Source organism: Hylobates moloch, unplaced genomic scaffold (genome assembly GCF_009828535.3).
Source record: "Hylobates moloch isolate HMO894 unplaced genomic scaffold, HMol_V3 SCAFFOLD_8, whole genome shotgun sequence".
In the NCBI taxonomy this organism is placed as follows: Eukaryota; Metazoa; Chordata; class Mammalia; order Primates; family Hylobatidae; genus Hylobates; species Hylobates moloch.
The window spans coordinates 52,343,224-52,361,450 of record NW_026652283.1 but is presented as its reverse complement, the minus strand read 5'-3'; the positions used below and the strand labels follow the sequence as shown (position 1 = coordinate 52,361,450).

Below are 18,227 nucleotides of genomic sequence, written 5' to 3'. Positions count from 1 at the left end.
TCAAGTACTTTGGGAGGCTGAGGTAGAAGGCTCGCTTAAAGCCAGGAGTTTGAGACCAGCTTGGGCAAAATAGTAAGAACCTGTCTCTACAAAAATAAGTAAATAAAAAATTAGCCAAGCATGATGGTGAGTACCTGTAGTCCTTGGTACTCAGGAGGCTGAGGTGGAAGGATTGCTTGGGTCCAGGAATTCGAGGCTGTAGTGAGCTACAGTCACAACACTGCACTCCGGCCTGGGTGACAGAGTTTGTTTGAGACCCTGTCTCAAACAAACAAAACTTTGTTTGGAGAAAAAAGCTGTTAAACTATTAAATACAGTTTGACTCTTGTTCTGTTATATATAGTCTTTGTATTAAAGATTAAAATAAAACTGAACACCTTTTGGGTTTTATTAATTTTATTAATAATGTATTCTCTATTGACTCATTATGACTTTTTAAATTTTTTTTTTTTAAGAGATATGGTCTTGCCATGTGCCTAGGCTGGAGTGCTGTGGTGGAATTGGCCATCAATTGCATGAATGCATGGCTCAGTGCAACCTCAGCCTCCCGGGCTGAATGTGCCACCACCCCCAGCTAATTTTTAAATTTTTTTGTAGAATTGGGAGTCTCACTGTATTGCCCAGGCTGGTTTCAAACTCCTGGCCTCAAGTGATCCTCCTGCCTCAGCCTCTCAAAGTGCTAGGATTATAGGTGTGAGCCACTTTGCCCAGCCATTTAAAAAACAGAATTTAGTAGAAAATATGGAGAGACAGAGAAGCAAAAAAGGGATAAGATTGCCTCCAATTTTATAATGTAGAGATAACCACCATTAATGTTTTGGTATAGACCCATCTATATTTTTTAATGTATACTGATCATATTGTTCATACCCTTTTATAATTGTTAATTTTAACCAAGATATATCATTTTAACTTATATAACTTATAAAACATGATTTTTAGTGATTATATGTTATTTACATTGTATAGAAGTACCATAAGGTGTTTAATCAGTTACATATGATTGGACAGTTGAGCTGTTTCCAGTTTTCTAATACTGTGATGACTATCCTGATCTCTGTGAATATCCTTAATTATTTCTATTAAGTTCTAAGAAGTGAAATTGCTGAGTATATTTGCAAATATGTTTTTAAGACTTTTTTTCTTTAAGCTTTTGATATTCATTGCAAAATTGTTTTCCAGAAAGTTTGTCAGTACAATAGTAGAAGTTTGAGATTACAAGGTTGCAGACCAAAGTCTACACTGGAAAAAAGTAGAAAAGTAGAAAAAAGTTATACCTAATTCTAGATATATGCAAGATTGAAATGTAAAAGAAAAAAGAAACCTCACATTTGTCTAGTATAATGTAAGCTCCTTCAGAGCAGGAATTTTTGTCTATTTTTTGTTGATACATCTGCAAATCAAGAATTTGGTAGATACTCAGATTTGTTAAATGAATTAATGCAGTTCCTTTATAGTAAAAATTACCATAAAATCAAAAAGTAAATGACCAAAAAAAATTTTTTTTAAACATGACAGAGATCTAATATTTTTTTTAAAAATTGGCCTGGTGCGGTGGCTCACACCTGTAATCCCAGCACTTTGGGGGGCCGAGGTGGGCAGATAACTTGAGGCCAGGAGTTCGAGACCAGCCTGGCCAACATGGTGAAACCCTGTCTCTACTAAAAACAAAAATTAGCTGGGCTTGGTAGCATGTGCGTGTAATCTCAGCTACTTGGGAGACTGAGACAGGAGAATTGCTTGAACCCAGGAGGCGGAGGTTGCAATGAGCTGAGATCATGCCATAGCACTCCAGCCTGAGTGACAGAGTGGGACTCTGTCTCAAAAACAAAATAAAATTAAAAAGATAAAATAAGAAGAAATTATCTCTTTTCTTAAGAGATTAATTTGATCTGGAAAAATCTTTTGGACATATTCCTATAAATTGGAAGCATAGGCCACTTTTTTTTTTTTTTTTTTTTTTTTTTGGAGACAGTCTCACTCTATTGCCCAGGCTGGAGTGCAGTGGTGTGATCTCGGCTGACTGCAGCCTCGTGCCTATAATTCCAGCACTTTGGGAGGCCAAGGTGTGCGGATCACTTGAGCCCAGGAATTCGAGACCAGCCTGGCCAACATGGTGCAACCCCATCTCTACTAAAAATACAAAAATTAGCTGGGTGTGGTGGCGCAGGCCTGTAATCCCCGCTGCTTGGGAGGCTGAGGCACGAGAATTGCTTGAACCTGGGAGACAGAGGTTGCAGTGAGCTGAGATCGCACCACTGTACTCCAGCCTGGGTGATGGACCGAGACCCTGTCTCAAAAAAAAAAAAGAAAGATAAATCAATGAAGGCAATGCAAATGGTGCCTGAGATGATCTTTCCTATAAATTTAGACAGGATCAGCAATACCTTCAGAGGAGACTTTAACCATACAACTTTGAAGAAAACTGCATCTTTACTCTTGTTACAGAGTTCTCAGCTCTTAAGTTTTACAAAATCCAAACAGGTCTTTGTATGTGTGAAGAAATCTTAAGCAGAAGACAAGCTGAATTTTTACAAATTTATATTTAGCTATGTCTATATATAAAGAAGGAAAAATAACTGATTTTATTGGGAAAAAGGATAGGCAAATGGTATGTATGATATGAATACATTCTGGCCATCTCAGAGATGATGAAATTTGGTATAAAATGTAGTTAAGAAATTTGTTTTGTTTCCCTTTAAAGAGTTGTTCTAAATATATTTTGTACAAGGACTGCTTCAGCATCTAAGAATATCACCTTACACATTTATTTTTATTTAAAAAGAAAGCCACCCAATTAATAAAGCCACTGCATTAATAGGATAAATTAATGAGAATATCAAATCATAAATTTATGAAATTTATGCCATAAGTAGAGCATTATAGGATGCAAATACTATAATAAATGCTGTAATATTATACTTCTACAATGTATAAGGAAAAGCCTTTATACATGTGTAATATGCTCTTATATAACATGGATTAAGTACCTGTTTTTAATAGGTTAGCAAAATCTGATTCCCTCACACAGGCCACATTGTTTATAAGTATCTTGGATCATTTAAATAAACAGCTGAGGAAATGACTAAATTTTTACTCCAGTTAAGTAAATGAGCATGGAAGCCGTCTTTACCATGGTGGCATCTTCTGTTTTCCGTAAATTTGAACTTTATTTTATCAGTATTTCATGGTAAGAGTGACAAATATCAAAGCTTAGGATGTCAACTTCTAACAGTAGACCCTCCCCATTATAAGCTGGGAATACAAAATCTTCACCTTCAGGTTGTGGAAAAGGATGAGGCATCCTGAGTAGTTATAGCCTAGATTCCAAGTGCCTGAGTATTCTGGGGAGCCCCAAGTCTTGATTGTAGCTTCATGGGCCAGAACTGGTAGTGTTCCCAGGAGCCTGGGAGAAGCAAACATAAGGCATCTCAAAAGGAAGATGCCTTCCTCCTAGGCCCTAAATTGTTACAAATATTTTTTCAAGTAAAATAACCAACATTCAGTCAAAAATAAGCTGGTACTCAAGAAAATAATACAACATGATTGAGAACAGATAACACAAACAGATTCTTAGACATCTCAAGTATTGGCATAGTTACACACAATTTCTAAAATAATTATACTTTCTATTTTTTAAGAAATAAAGGCCAGACACGGTGGCTCACGCCTGTAATCTCAGCACTTTGGGAGGCCAAGGTGGGTGGATCACGAGGTCGGGAGTTTGAAACCAGCCTGGCTAATATGGTGAAACCCCATATCTACTAAAAATACAAAAATTAGCTGGGTCTGGTGGCGGGTGCCTGTAGCCCCAGCTACTTGGGAGGCTGAGGCAGGAGAATCACTTGAACGTGGGAGGCAGAGCTTGCAGTGAGCCGAGATAGTGCCACTGCACTCTAGTCTGGGTAACAGAGCGAGACTCCCATCTCAAAAAAAGAAATAAAGGACAAATTTGAATATACTTGCAAGGAATAAGAAACTGTCAAATATGACCTAGGAAATTTGTAAATGAAAAGATACATCTTGAACTGAACTATGATAATAAAAAAATGGAAAACATCATGGACAAGTTTAAGAGTAAATAGAGTTGAAGATAGAATTAGTAAGCCAGAAGATAAGACAGAAGGAATTAACCCAAATATAGCATAAAGAACATATATAACCCAAATATAGCATATAGCACAAAATTAAAAATACAAAGAATATGAAGCATAGAGGATAGAATGAAAACATCCCATGTATTTTACTTGTAGTCCTAGAAGGAGGAGAGAGAAAATTGAAGTAGAGACAACATTTGAAGGGATGATCACTGGAAAATTTTTAGAACCTGTTGTAAGACATCAAATCAGAGGTTAAAGTCTAATAACTTCCAAAAGGATACATTAGAAGAAATATAGAAAATTTTTGCCAGATAAATGAGAAAATTCTCTTCAAAGGAAGATGAGTTACACTTACAGATGACTACTCAACTTCAGTGCTCTGAAGGAAAATAACTACCAATAACTAGAATCATAAATTGTACACTAAATAAAAATATCTTTTAAGAATGTTAGTAGGCTGGGCATGGTGACTCATGCCTATAATCCCAGCACTTTGGAAGGCCAAGGCAGGTGGATCACTTGAGCCCAGGGGCTGGAGACCAGCCTGGGTAACATGGTGGGGGAAAAAAATTTAGCAGGGCATGATGGTACATGCCTGTAGCCTCAGCTACTTGGGATGCTGAGGTGGGAGGATCACCTGAGCCTGGGGAGGTCGAGGCTCCAGTAAGCCATGATGTGCCGCTACACACTCCAGTCTGGGTAACAATTAAATAAAATTAGTTTCATTATTTAAGTCAACAGAAATTATCCAACCCATCATTAATCATACCAAGTACTGAAAAGAAAAAAAATGCCCCAATATATCTAGCAGGTAGTTAAGTTAAAAGTTACCTTATTGCAAGCAAAAGTTAAAGTTTTTAAAAGAAGCCTGAGCAATGTAGGGAGACCCTGTCTCTACAAAAAATTTAAAGATTAAAAAAAAAAATGGTAGTGCACATCTCTAGTCTCAGCTACTTCGGAGGTTGAGGCAGGAGGATTGCTTGAACCCGGCAGTTTGAGGCTGCAGTGAGCAGTGATTGTGCCACTGCATTCTAGCCTGAGTGATAGAGTGAGACTCTTTATCCAAAAAAAAAAAAAGGTTTACTAAACATTTTAGGAAATTAATTTTTAAAGTTGTTTTATTTTGCTGGAAAAACACCAATACACCAATTTTTGAATAATTTTTAACAATTTAATTGCATTGGTATTATGTATTTATATAATTTGTATATGTAATTTGATATGTCAGTTTATATAATTAAAAATTAATTTAAAAAGCAGATAAAATTATAAGATTAATTTAAATACCAAGTCTTTAAAATTCTAATTTAACTTTTAATTGAAACGTTTTTAGTCATCTGTAACCTTGCATTGAACTAAAAAAGTAAGCCTTATATACTCTCTATAAAAACATGGATATACATAACATTACATAAATGGACTATCTGTGGTATTACAATTTTACAAAGGAATGAATAGGAGAAAATTTCTGAAAAGGCTCCTAAGGGTTGATAATGGAAATAAAAAGGGTTGATAAACATTGGTTTAGAAATAGGTATATAGGTAATAAAACTATAAAGAAAAGGAGAGAAATTACTACTATACATTCAGGATATTTCTTGAGGTGAGGGTAGGAGCCGGGTGCTTCTAGAGTGTTGACTGTGGTCTGTTTCTTCACCTGGGTGGGCCACTCAGGTGTAGTTTATATGTTCATGTTTTGTTAACTTTTCTGTATGATTGTTATTAAATATATTTCACAATGAAAAAGTTAGATATTAGTTTAAAATATAGAAACACGGATTATTTAGATTTTATATACTTAGGATTGTGAATTAAATCTCCAACTTAGTAAGTTTCTTAATTAAAATAATAGATGTTGATTGATGAAAGTGAACAAAAACAGAAATGCCAGTTTTGTTTTTTGTTCAGATGGGCCCAGTTCTTCATCCACCCACTAATGATCAGAGATGCAATTGACCGTGAAGTTGAAGCTGTTGATAGTGGTAAGAGGAGTACTTTATGTGTAACTACAGTTTTTTCCTTCATGAAACCACTTATTACATTTATCCTTCTTTATCTCTAGACCATTTTATCTTTATATTTTAAAGGACTAAATTGAAATATGTGTTATGTTTGTTCCTGAAGTCATTAAACATCTAATTCAGTGTAGATTTGAAGTAAATGAAAAGGATGGTGGATTTTAGTTTTTCCATCCTTTGTTTTTCGAAGGTTTTACCATAGGGGCTAATCTTTTGAGATTCAAAGATTGAAGACTTTTATAAAGGAAAATAATGTGCTTATATAGGGTGAGCCTTCATTATACCTCTGTGCTATAAATATTCCTTAATTACATAGTACCAATAAATATCACCATTGTATATTATCCCTGCTTGATTTATTTAAGTATTAGAAGCATTTAATACTAGACTTGAGGGGACTTCCAGTTCATATAGGTTAGGCTTGGCTTATAGCGACTGCAAGTCTCTGTATTTGTTCCACTTTTTGTAGTATTTTCCTCCTTGGTTTGATGCAGTGTCTAGTTCTAATAATGATGTAAAGCATTTACTAGGCTGAGTAAACTACAGATGGCTAGAGTGATCTCTCTGGAAGTCAACAGACCCCTGTTTAACTTACAGAAGTGTCTAGCTGTGGCATTCAGTTTATTTATAAAAAAGGATGGAATGGTTAGGCTCTTTCTAGCTGTAGTAGCTCCTTGGAAATCAAGGATTTATTTTCTTCATTTTTTTACTTGCCTACCACAGTGTCTGTTTTACCTTAAACCCAGTTAAATACCTGTTGAATGCATGAAAAAAAAAAAACAACTAAGGATAACTGTAAAAGCACTTTCCCTGTTTTGAGACTCAAGAACTATTATCTGTGTCTTAAATGCTTTCTAGTATGTTTTTCTTTATACAGTTTCTAGAGTGGGTTGACACCAGTGTTTAAACAAGCAGACCTTTAATTAGATTTTACAATTTTAAGCCAGAATATATTTTATTATGCTTTGAAAAATTATGCTGAAAGAAATACATATGTATATACACACACAGTATGGAGTTTTGGTTTATGCTGAACTAAAGTAAAAATTCTGTTGTGCTTTTGTTCATGATCTGCCTGCCTCGGCCTCCCAGAGTGCTGGGATTACAGGTGTGAGCCACCACGCCCAGCCGAGAAATTATTTTTAATAATTGACTTTTTATTTTAATGATGGTTTATACTCACATAAACATATATAATTGCCTACATAGTATGTCTTAGTGATTGAGATGAAAGGCATGTCCAATGCCTTTTTAAATCTTAATTATGTGTCAAAGTGCAGTCTCTATTTTTATTTACTTCTTTATTTTTAATGTTTGTTTCCTTTCCAAATATGGTCTCTAAGTGTTCATATATTTATACTCTATTTTTATCAATTGCAAGGGGTCTTAAATCACTTTTCGTAGATATGTTTACATGTCTGCTATATTACCTGTTATTGCAGAAACATGGTGGCTTAAAATAAAACATTTATTTTCTTACAGTTTTGGAGGAATGGAATCAGGTACGTTAGATAACTTCCTCAAGGTTGTTGGGCTTAGTGTCAGAACTGCAATTCTAACGGTTTTTAGTCCATTTGGGCTGCCTAACAGAATCCCACAGACTGGGTGGCTTATAAACCACAGAATTGTTTCTTACAGTTTTGGAGGCTGAGAAGTCCAAGATCAAAGAACTGGCAGATTTGGTGTCTGGTGACAGCCTGCTCTCTGGTTCATAGAAAACTGCCTTCACTCTTTGTCCTCATACAGCAGAAGGGGCAAGGGAGCACTCTGAGGTCTCTTTTACAAGGCACTAATCCATTCATGAGGGCTTTGCCCTCATTACCTAATTATTTCTCATTGGCCCCTACCTCCAGATACCATCACATTGGGGATTAAGTTTCAACACAGAAATTTTGGGTGGGGGGGACATAAACATTCAGTCTTTAGCGGTAGCTAAAGGTATTTCTGACTTCAAAGTGGATTGTTCTTAGCCATCATACTTTATTACCAACATAGTTGGTTTTGGAAGAAGTTTAAACAATATATATGACCAAGTTCCCAGATAAAAGGATTAATATTTTATTAGCATTTTCATCAGTAAAATCTTGTACATAGCATCCTAGAGCTGAAACTTTCAGATCATTAACTACCTTGTGTTTCATTTGAAAAATAAGGGTAAGACTCTGGTAAGCTGAATTGATTTACCCAAAATTACAGGTCATATTAAGTCATAGAGCCAGGCCTGGATCATTGAGTTTCCCACTTCAGTCTTACAACACGTGATTCATGAAGTTAATTTTGTTACTTCCTTGCTTTCCGTTCTGTAAGTTTGAATTTCCATATAATAAAGGAGATACTGAATTTTGTTTTATTACGTGTTTCTTTAAAATTGACAGAATATCAACTTGCAAGGCCTTCTGATGCAAACAGAAAGGAAATGTTGTTTGGAAGCCTTGCTAGACCTGGACATCCTATGGGAAAATTTTTTTGGGGTAAGATACTAAATACATCATCTTATTTCATATTTTCTAGTTAAGATTTAGAATAAGAAAAGTTGATAAAGAATTGAAAATTATAAAGCTAGACCCCCTAGGTACCTTTTACCTTTTAGGATAGCTAGTTAGCCTTTCAAACATGAAGTTGTTAAATATACCTGTATTTGGTTCTCTAACAGTGAATGTAGCAAGAGTAACACCTAACATTTTGTGAATGCTTTTTAAGTGCCAGATACTATGCTAACACTACATGAATTATTTCATTTGATCATTATCACAATGTTCAGAGATAGGTACCATTATCATCTGCATTTAAAGATAAACAGGTTTAGGCCAGGCGTGGTGGTTCACACCTGTAATCCCTCTGGGAGGCTGAAGTGGGAGAACCACTTGAGACCAGTTCAAAACCAGCTTTGGCAACATAGTGAGACCCCATCTCTATTTTAAATTTCAGTCAAGTTATCTCATTTGTTTAAATCACACAGATAGTAAGTGGTGGATTTGAGATTTGAACATCTGTTTATCTGATTATAAAGTCTGTGCTCTACCTCAGCCTGACATTTCCATTTGTCAACAGAGTTGGCAATAGTTTCTGTAAGAGTTTTGAACTGTGACTTAATTTTGTTCATCTGGTAAACTGTTTAACTGGTGTCTGTTTTTCATAATGGCATTTTCTTAGTGGTAGGATTTAGTTACAGCCTTATATTAATCCTATTGACTATAGAGTAAAATTTAGGATGAGATGCTCTACATTATTCTTTAAAGGGTGTTTTGTCTCCCTGTATATTTCTGTACAGTTATATACATTTTATAGGGCATTCTTGCTTCATGTGTTTTATTTTTAAGAATTAAATAGCCAGGCGTGGTGGCTCACGCCTGTAATCCCAGCACTTTGGGAGGCTGAGGTGGGTGGATCATGAGGTCAGGAGTTCAAGACCAGCCTGGCCAAGATGGTGAAACCCCGTCTCTGCTGAAAATACAAAAATTAGCCGGGTGTGGTGGCTCATGCCTGTAGTCCCAGCTACTTGGGAGGCTGAGGCAGGAGAATTGCTTGAACCCAGGAGGTGGAGGTTGCTGTGAGCTAAGATCATGCTAATTGCACTCCAGCCTGGGTGACAAGAGCAAAACTCTGTCTTTAAAAAAAAAAAAAAAAAAAGAATTAGACAAAAATATTATTAAAATAATTAGAAAGAACCTGGATTGAATACTGCTGGACTAATTATTAAGCAAGGAAGCTTAGGGAGTTATTGTCTGTTTTTTTAAGGTTTTCTCAACCAGAGATTAATTCCTTGGATATTAAAATATACTTCAGAATTGTTTCTTATGCATTTTTGTCTTATTAATACATTATTGCACACTGGTTCAATATTCTTGAGTCCCTTGGGTTATTTCATTAATCATGTATGGCAGCAAAATATGCATTGATGATGTAGAAGACTTTTAACAAAGTGAACTTAGTTATATCTATGATTTTTTTCATTCTTTTATAGGAAATGCTGAGACTCTCAAGCATGAGCCAAAAAAGAATAATATTGATACACATGCTAGATTGAGAGAATTCTGGATGCGTTACTACTCTGCTCATTACATGACTTTAGTGGTTCAATCCAAAGGTAACTATTTATTATGGCTCTTAGAGTTACCTTGAAGTAGTGCTTTCTTAGGATTTGTTTGCCTGTATCAGTGTTGCAGTGTATTATTAATTACTTTAGTGCTTGACCTTAATACAAAGTAAAGGAAATCAGAACTTGGAGATGTCACATAGCTAGTGGCAAAGCTCAGGGAAACACAAGATGATGAGATTCTCAGGCAAATTTTTTTCTCTTACAGAAATAGGTCTTATCTGTAAGATAAGATATGTAGGCTGGTGTGTGAATGTACTAATATTCTAATAGGTCATGAATTGATCTTTTAAGCCACCTTCAGCTGCAATTGTATCTGTGGTTTTACATTTACTCTATATTGATTACAAACTCTTACAGGGCAAAGTGTTGGTTTGTTCATTCTTCCATAAGTTCCTGTAAAAATGGCATGATTAATTGAGATTGATCATGGTGACAATGGCAGAAGTATCTTAAATATAAAATACTGATGAATACCTCTATGGCAGAACTATCTTAAATGTAAAGACTGATGAATATCTCTATTTTCCTTCTTTTATCATTGTCTTCAGTAACTCACATTAACTTCTTCTCATTAAGGAAGTCATGGAAGCTTTCTTTTGTTTTCTTTACATTTCAATCTACTTGTTTTTCAAAGTCCGTAAATTGCTAAGTTATTCCCTTTAACATACCTTATAGTTTGCACATTCCTATTTGAAAGGCTAATCCTCTCACCCTAATGTGATTCCCCTTTTTATAAAGTTTTGCTTTTTACATTGTCAAATTTAAGATCAAATCTGACTTGTCACTTAGATGTAAAACATTTTTGCATTTATGATCAAAACGAGTTCACTAAAGTTGACTTGAAGGTAAAGTTTCATGGTATGGTAGATTCTTTTGTTCAAATTGCTTCTAGGTTCCTTTTACATTTGCTAAATTAGGTAATTCCATATTTGGTATTCCCCAAGTTAATTCACAATTTTTGATTATTGTGTTTGCAAATAATTCCATGTGTTTTTCTTGAACTAGTTATTCTGTTTCTTTTGTATTTTCTTCCTGTGTGATGGCAGATATAAGAGCTTATTAATGCTTATTTCAAAATTTTAAAACAAGTCCTAGAGTTTTTGTTTTTTAACAAGTAGGATTTTGCTCTGTCATTCAGGCTGTAGTGTAGTGGCACAATCATAGCTCATTGTAACCTCAAATGCCTGGGCTGAGGTGATCCTCCTGCCTCTGCCTCTGAGATAGCTGGGATTACAGGTCCCAGCCACTGTGCCTAGGCTAGAGTTTTGTTGAAAACTATGTACAATGTAGATTTCATAGGATTTAGAATTTTAGCATTAATTATACCATTTAAGAGTCAAACATCTATATAAATAGTGTAATATAAATTCAGAAATCGATTAGTCTGAATCCCATGTTTTATATAATGGGGTTCTCTATTGAGAATTAGTGAAATTCATGTGCCTGGTAGAACTAACAAATACTCTTCAATGATGGTCACTCAGATAAAGCAGAAAGTTTCCTTTTTCATTTAGATCTTATTTTTTACTATACATTTCAGAATAATTTCTTATTAAATATAAGAAGTGAATCAAAGGAAAACATAAATCATATATATGTATGATTTGTATATATAAAGCCTAAAAAGAAGACCTGTGAGTTAAAACCTCAGCAAGTATAAATTAATGTAAAACAAGTGGAATATAAAAGTACTGATGAGATGGCAAAAAGGAGAGGTTAATGTAATATGGGTTAGTATGGAAAAACCTTCCAAGAGGATGTAAGTTTTGGAATGGGCGTAGGATGGTTGGCATACTCTTATCTCTTGGTCCTTCACACTAGCCTAATGCTAAAGATACATTTTTTGTTAAATTTGTGTGCCTTTTCTAACTCTACCAGGGAGAAATAAAGGAGTCTCACAAAATTCTGTGTGTCATAAGGTTTTCTTTTCTACTGTTATTTTTCCTGTTAATCCATTACTGGTTCAGGAGTGGCAAGTAATGGCCAAATTAAAATATCCCTTTGTTTTGTAGCTAAAGATCTCTGAGAAATCTAATTGCATTTCTATCTTGAATAATGTCATTGCATTTTCCTGTCTCTTCCTTGCCCTCCCCTCCCAAGAAACACTGGATACTTTGGAAAAGTGGGTGACTGAAATCTTCTCTCAGATACCAAACAAGTAAGATATTTATTTTCATACATCATACATCTTCAGAGTTAAAGAGAGCATTATCTTATATGAGTCCCAAAGGTTTTTTGCTTTTTTATTTTTATACAGGTGATAGAATTAAGACCTAAACAAACTTAATGACTGTCAAGATCACACAGCTTTTGAGTGGGTAAACTAAGATGATAAGCCAAATTTCCATAGTTCAAAATTTACAGGCTTGTAAATGTATATAGTAAGCAATAATTCTGAAAAATTTATGCCTCCTTTTACATTTATTTAGAGCTTTTCTGTGATACAAAAGAAAATACTATATGAGAGGCAGAAGAATATGCACACTTACATCCCCCGCATTGGGACAAATTGTGTTCTGAAAATTTGTTTTTTTTAAGTCAGTTGTTTGGATATTGCACTGGTTTTCCCCATAAAAAAAATAGATGATGGCTGACTTTCCATACTGCCTGAAAAACTTATTTCATATAGTCAAACCAGATGTTCTTTTATAAGAAATTGTATGTAGAGTTTCAGTTCAGGATGATATAAACATTTTTTCTCCACTCAAATTCATCAAAATAGTACAAATATTTAAAAGATACATTACTGCTACCTTTTTGTTACAAAGTTTACAAAAAATTTAATTCTGAAGCAATGAAATCTTTCTTCCCATACCTAGTAGTTTGCATTTTAACAAAATTAATGAAAACAGATATTTTTTTCTTGCATCAGACGAGTAACCTGTGGATTTTCCCAGTTAATCTTCTAATACATAATTATTTTAAATTTATGAAAGAAACCAGCATAAAATGTTAGAATAATTTATAATGACAACTGATTGGTTATTATTAATTTGGCTTTATATGAATTGCCATTGATAATTAGCAGTGCTTTTTGGTATGTAAAGGTAATCAAGAGCATGACAAATTTGTGGGGCTTTTTTTTTTTTTCTGATTAGAAGTCTTGAGTGTGAACCATGGAAATGTCAAATGTGAAACTTTAATGAAATCAGAGGTGTAAGTTTAATAGAGGAATTCATTAGGTTCTGTCAGTCCCTGATGAGCATTAAAAAAAATCTCATATATTATTCACTAATAACTTTGGTTCCTTAATTAGACAGGTTAAAAATTCTTCAAGGCATTTAATATTAATTTGCATCGGCTGTGTTTTGGAAGAAATATTAAAGTTACAATATCTTCAACCAGAGTAGAAGCCCCTAGGAGGGACCAAGTCTTTTAAATACCACAGTGCCTAATATAGTGCTTTATACCTAATATTCACTTCATGTATAATCGTTGATTTTAAAAAAGTATTATCTCTAGTTTAAGTTTCTTTCTGAAATGGCTTTGTCTAGGAGGAGAACTGAAATTAAATGGGGCTGATAGAGTCAGTAAATATTGGGGTGAGAGGTGGTCCTTTAAATTCATTCTTCTCTATCTCTTGAGTTGTAAAAACTTTTGAGTTATTGGGCTGAGGCTAAGAACAGATTGTGTAACTGAAGATTTTGTGGCTGTGTTGCCATCTATTTGTTCATGCCTGGAATGCTTTCCAAGAAGGAGTATGTAGAATAGATTATAAATATCTCTCAGTTAGATATCCCTAAAGGTATTGCTTATAAAGGCTTTTGCCAACTAAATTTGTATGTATTTGTTTTATTTTCAGTGGGTTACCCAGACCAAACTTTGGCCATTTAACGGATCCATTTGACACACCAGCATTTAACAAACTTTATAGAGGTTTGTGAACCAAAAGTTTAAAACTGTTTGAAATAATGTTAGCACATTCTCCATAACCTAATTGAAGCTGCCAATTTTCATTGAAAATGAGAACACAACAGAAAATACAGCTGGGTTGGAAAGGGAGTAGATGGGCAATGGAGATCTAATTAATAATAGATAGCAGACCATTGACTAGCTGCAGATCGATTGATTCTGGTGCCCTGCTGCTACTCAGTCTATTTCATGCTTTCTCCTTGCTTTACCTTTCTTCCCTTTTGTTCTCTGTTTTGTTAAATTTCATTCATGTTTCATTTTATTTATATTCTGTTCTTTTTTGCCTTTAAATGAATAAAAATAGAGGAGAGGGAAAACACTTTGGAAATAGTTTCCTTTTAAATTCATTATGAAAGCAATATTTGCTAAATAAAAATATAAAATGTCAAGAAATGGGAGAAAAATCACCCTTAAATCTTACCATCAAGAGAAGTCATTTGTATTGGATTTCTTTCTTTTTTTTTGAGACAGTCTCACTCTGTTGTCCAGGCTGGAGTGCAATGGCATGATCTCAGCTCACTGCTTCGCCTCCCAGGTTCAAGCGATTTTCCTGCCTCGGCCTGCTGAGTGGCAGTGGTTATAGGCACTCACCACCATGCCCAGCTAAGTTTTGTATTTTTAGTAGAGACAGGGTTTCACCATGTTGGCCAGGCTGGTCTTGAACTCCTGGCCTCAAGTGATCCGCCTGCCTTCGCCTCCCACAGTGTTGGGATTACAAGCGTGAGCCACCACGCCCGGCCTCCTGATTTCTTTCTGATTTTCTAATAGGTATATTTTCTTAACAAAGTTGAGATTATAAAGTATATATATAATTCTGTCTCCTGCTTTGTTTCATTTAATAGTATACCTGTAATAACTACATAATGAGTTGTGTGATTACATTATAATTACTGAACAATTTGCCTACAGTGAATATTGCAGAAACATTCTTAATTCACCATCTCTCTTTCTTTATTCTATGACGGCAGATTTTTTTTTTTTTCTGTTTTTACTAATTGCCGTAGGTATTCCCTCTTCTTCACCCCATTACCAGTCTCTTTCCTTTTGCTTTCCTCTAATTAATGACTGTTTTGTTACACCCTTCTGCTGCTGGCTCCATTCTGTTAATATTAAGCTAGCTCTTTCCAGAGACAACTTATTTTTGATTGTATTCTTTCTGGTTTTAGGTTGCCTGTTCATAGAATAATAGCATTGGGAAGAATCCTAGAGATACTTTAACCCAACTCACTCATTTTACTATGAGTAAACAGATTCAGAAAGATTTAAATGCAAGTGATTTTCTCAGATCATATAAGCACATATAGCAAGATAGTGGTAGGACTGGATTTCAGCCATGGGTCTCCTGACTCCTAGTTTTGTATCCTTTCTTGCAAGAAGAGATCCATACACAGCAGCATTTCATATCCTCATAGTTCTTTTATCCCTGCTTTCTCTACCTCTGAAACCAAATAAAAAAGAAATTTACAAAAATTGCATTATTTGAATTGGAAAATTGGCAAGTTGAAATAATAAGTGCATTGTACTTAACCTTCCCTTGTTTATTGGAGGATAAATATATTGAATTTTAAACATTCTTGTAATGTAGTAACAGTTATAGAGAAACACTTATACCTGTTCTTCTGGAAAATATTTTTGTTTAGTTGTTCCAATCAGAAAAATTCATGCTCTGACCATCACATGGGCACTTCCTCCTCAACAGCAACATTACAGGTAAGAGTTTAAGGGAAAATTTACTTCATTAGAACCGAGTGAGAATAATTTTTAAAGCATGCTAAATGGTTTAAGTTTGGGGGTTCTGAATTTATAAACATAGCACTACGGTAACCTGGAACTTGATTACTCGGGGAGCTTTCAAGCCTTGCTATGTATTTTACTATTTTTTGGACATAAAAACTAGAGCTTTCTCAGTTATAGTGGCCTTTCTTAAGTCTTTGAAATTAGGTGTTTAGTGTGAATGCTGACTTCTGTAATTTGTTTTGATCTTGTCAAAAGTAAAGTTAAATAGTTTGGGCCTGGCAGACTGGCCAACATGGTGAAACCCCGTCTCGACTAAAAATATCAAAAAACTAGCCAGGCATGGTGGCACACACCTGTAATCCCAGCTACTCAGGTGGCTGAGGCACGAGAATTGTTTGAACCTAAGAGGTGGAGGTTGCAATGAGTTGATATTGCACCACTGCACTCCAGCCTGGGTAACAAAGCAAGACTCTGTCTCAAAATAATAATAATTTGGACCGGTAATATGACTAGGGTACATAAATCCCAAGGATTTACTCCTCTGAATTAGGGCAGGTTTATGCAAATTAGGAAAGGAGTTCCACTTGTCTATATAGTTATCTTATATGAGCAGTATAGCATGGGCCAGAGAATTATTTAAGATAAGGATCAGTCAATGCCTACAAATGCTTTTCTAATTAGAAATAAATGCTAATCAACTGATAAAAATTTAACTTTTTTGGGGGGTGGGGCCCAAGCAGTCCACCCACCTTGGCCTCCCAAAGTGCTGGGATTACAGACGTGAGCCACTGTGCCCAGCCAAATTCATATTTTAAACAAAGTTGTATGGGCTTTAAGGATTGCTTAACATAGTTGAAAATCATATCTTGACTTTCAAGAATTTACTGAATTTAACTGTGTAACCTAATTAAATTTTCTCATATATACAGAAATATACAGATAACTCAATTTTTTTCTGTATGTCTTTGTGGTAGGAATACTTTAACAAAATTACAGTAGAGGCCAGTGGGAAAAACAATTTGAACAGCATGTGCACAATTACTCGGACTATTACATTATTAGTATGCGATAAAGCATTTTTATACTTGTTATTGCATTTTCATGAAAACTCTATGAGTAAGTAGTTGGGCAAGTGAAGAGAAAAAGAAGAATATGGTTAAGTATCTTGCTCAAGGTCATGATCTACTTAAAGGAAAAACTAAAACTAGAACCAAGATTTTCTGACCCTTTGAACAACACATTTCCCTTTACCGCAGAGCCCAATGTAGTACCAAAAGCTTTTACAGACAGTGATTCATACCTATATTAGGTTCTAAACCGATAAGGAATCTACATTTCATATTGGTTGAAGCAAAAAGATTTATCATGAGAGCAGGTAAGTTTGGTGTCCAAGAGAAAAAGTAGTGCCCTTAAATTTGGGGATGATTGTACTCTTCAGTAACCTCAAATGAAAGAGTTAATTTTACTATATTTTCTGTTTTTATCTCCCTCCTACTAAATTAATTACAATTTCATGTTTAGTGGACATATGTGAGAATAAGTTTGTGATTATATTTTCAATTATTGTAGCCTTAGAGGTAAGATTTTCTGGTGTATTTATACCTTTTATTTTTTTCTTCTGACCATTAAATTTTTTTAAAAGGGTGAAGCCACTTCATTATATATCCTGGCTGGTTGGACATGAAGGCAAAGGCAGCATTCTTTCTTTCCTTAGGAAAAAGCAAGTATTCAATTAATAAGTATTTTCAGTATAGCAATCTCTGAAAAATAATATACAATAAGTATTATATAATGCATTCTTTTACTTTAGCTGCCAGGAAGCCTAGAATAAAATTTAATGCTTAATTATAGTCATTTTAATAACTTACATTATTTTAATGGCCATATTATATTTGTGTATTTCCTTGTAACCTACCTTTTAGCCCATTGTTGGAAGTTATTTGTACACAAAATTTTAAAAAAATCATAAATGAAATTAATAGATTCCAGAATTACATAAAAGAATTAGCTCTAATCAAGAATTTGTATTTGACTGAATGGTAAAGAAATCAATTATTTAAATGCTATGGATCTCCAGGCTTTCCCAACCCCCAAGGCTAGACTTTAATGAAAACTTCATTGGGTAGGTAAATCATAATTAATAGCTGGGACTGCAAATGGTATATGCAGCCATGTTAGCAGAATGTTTCCTAAGCATTAAAGCACCTGTTTAAGTCACTTATAGCCAAATAATAGAAATATAATTTTAGAATCAGGACTAATACATTAAAGTAATTCCTTGTTTGATTTTTCTATAAATGAATAGTATGAGAATGGAAGGATAGATGAGACATTTAAATAAGTATTTTTAAGACACTTTTG

The 18,227-nt window shown here is 34.5% G+C and overlaps 1 protein-coding gene across 3 annotated transcripts in view; it reads left to right on the top strand.

Annotated features, from left to right (window-relative positions):
- NRDC (nardilysin convertase) overlaps positions 1–18,227 on the top strand; it is an 88,790-nt gene that overhangs the window by 45,430 nt on the left and 25,133 nt on the right. For all 3 annotated transcript variants that reach the window (XM_032160817.3, XM_058441856.1, XM_032160820.2), the window contains 7 exons: positions 6,009–6,082; positions 8,494–8,589; positions 10,083–10,205; positions 12,318–12,375; positions 14,020–14,093; positions 15,770–15,839; positions 17,509–17,586. In XM_032160817.3, the coding sequence (XP_032016708.1) occupies positions 6,009–6,082; positions 8,494–8,589; positions 10,083–10,205; positions 12,318–12,375; positions 14,020–14,093; positions 15,770–15,839; positions 17,509–17,586 (573 nt within the window). The remainder of the gene's footprint in view (positions 1–6,008; positions 6,083–8,493; positions 8,590–10,082; positions 10,206–12,317; positions 12,376–14,019; positions 14,094–15,769; positions 15,840–17,508; positions 17,587–18,227) is intronic.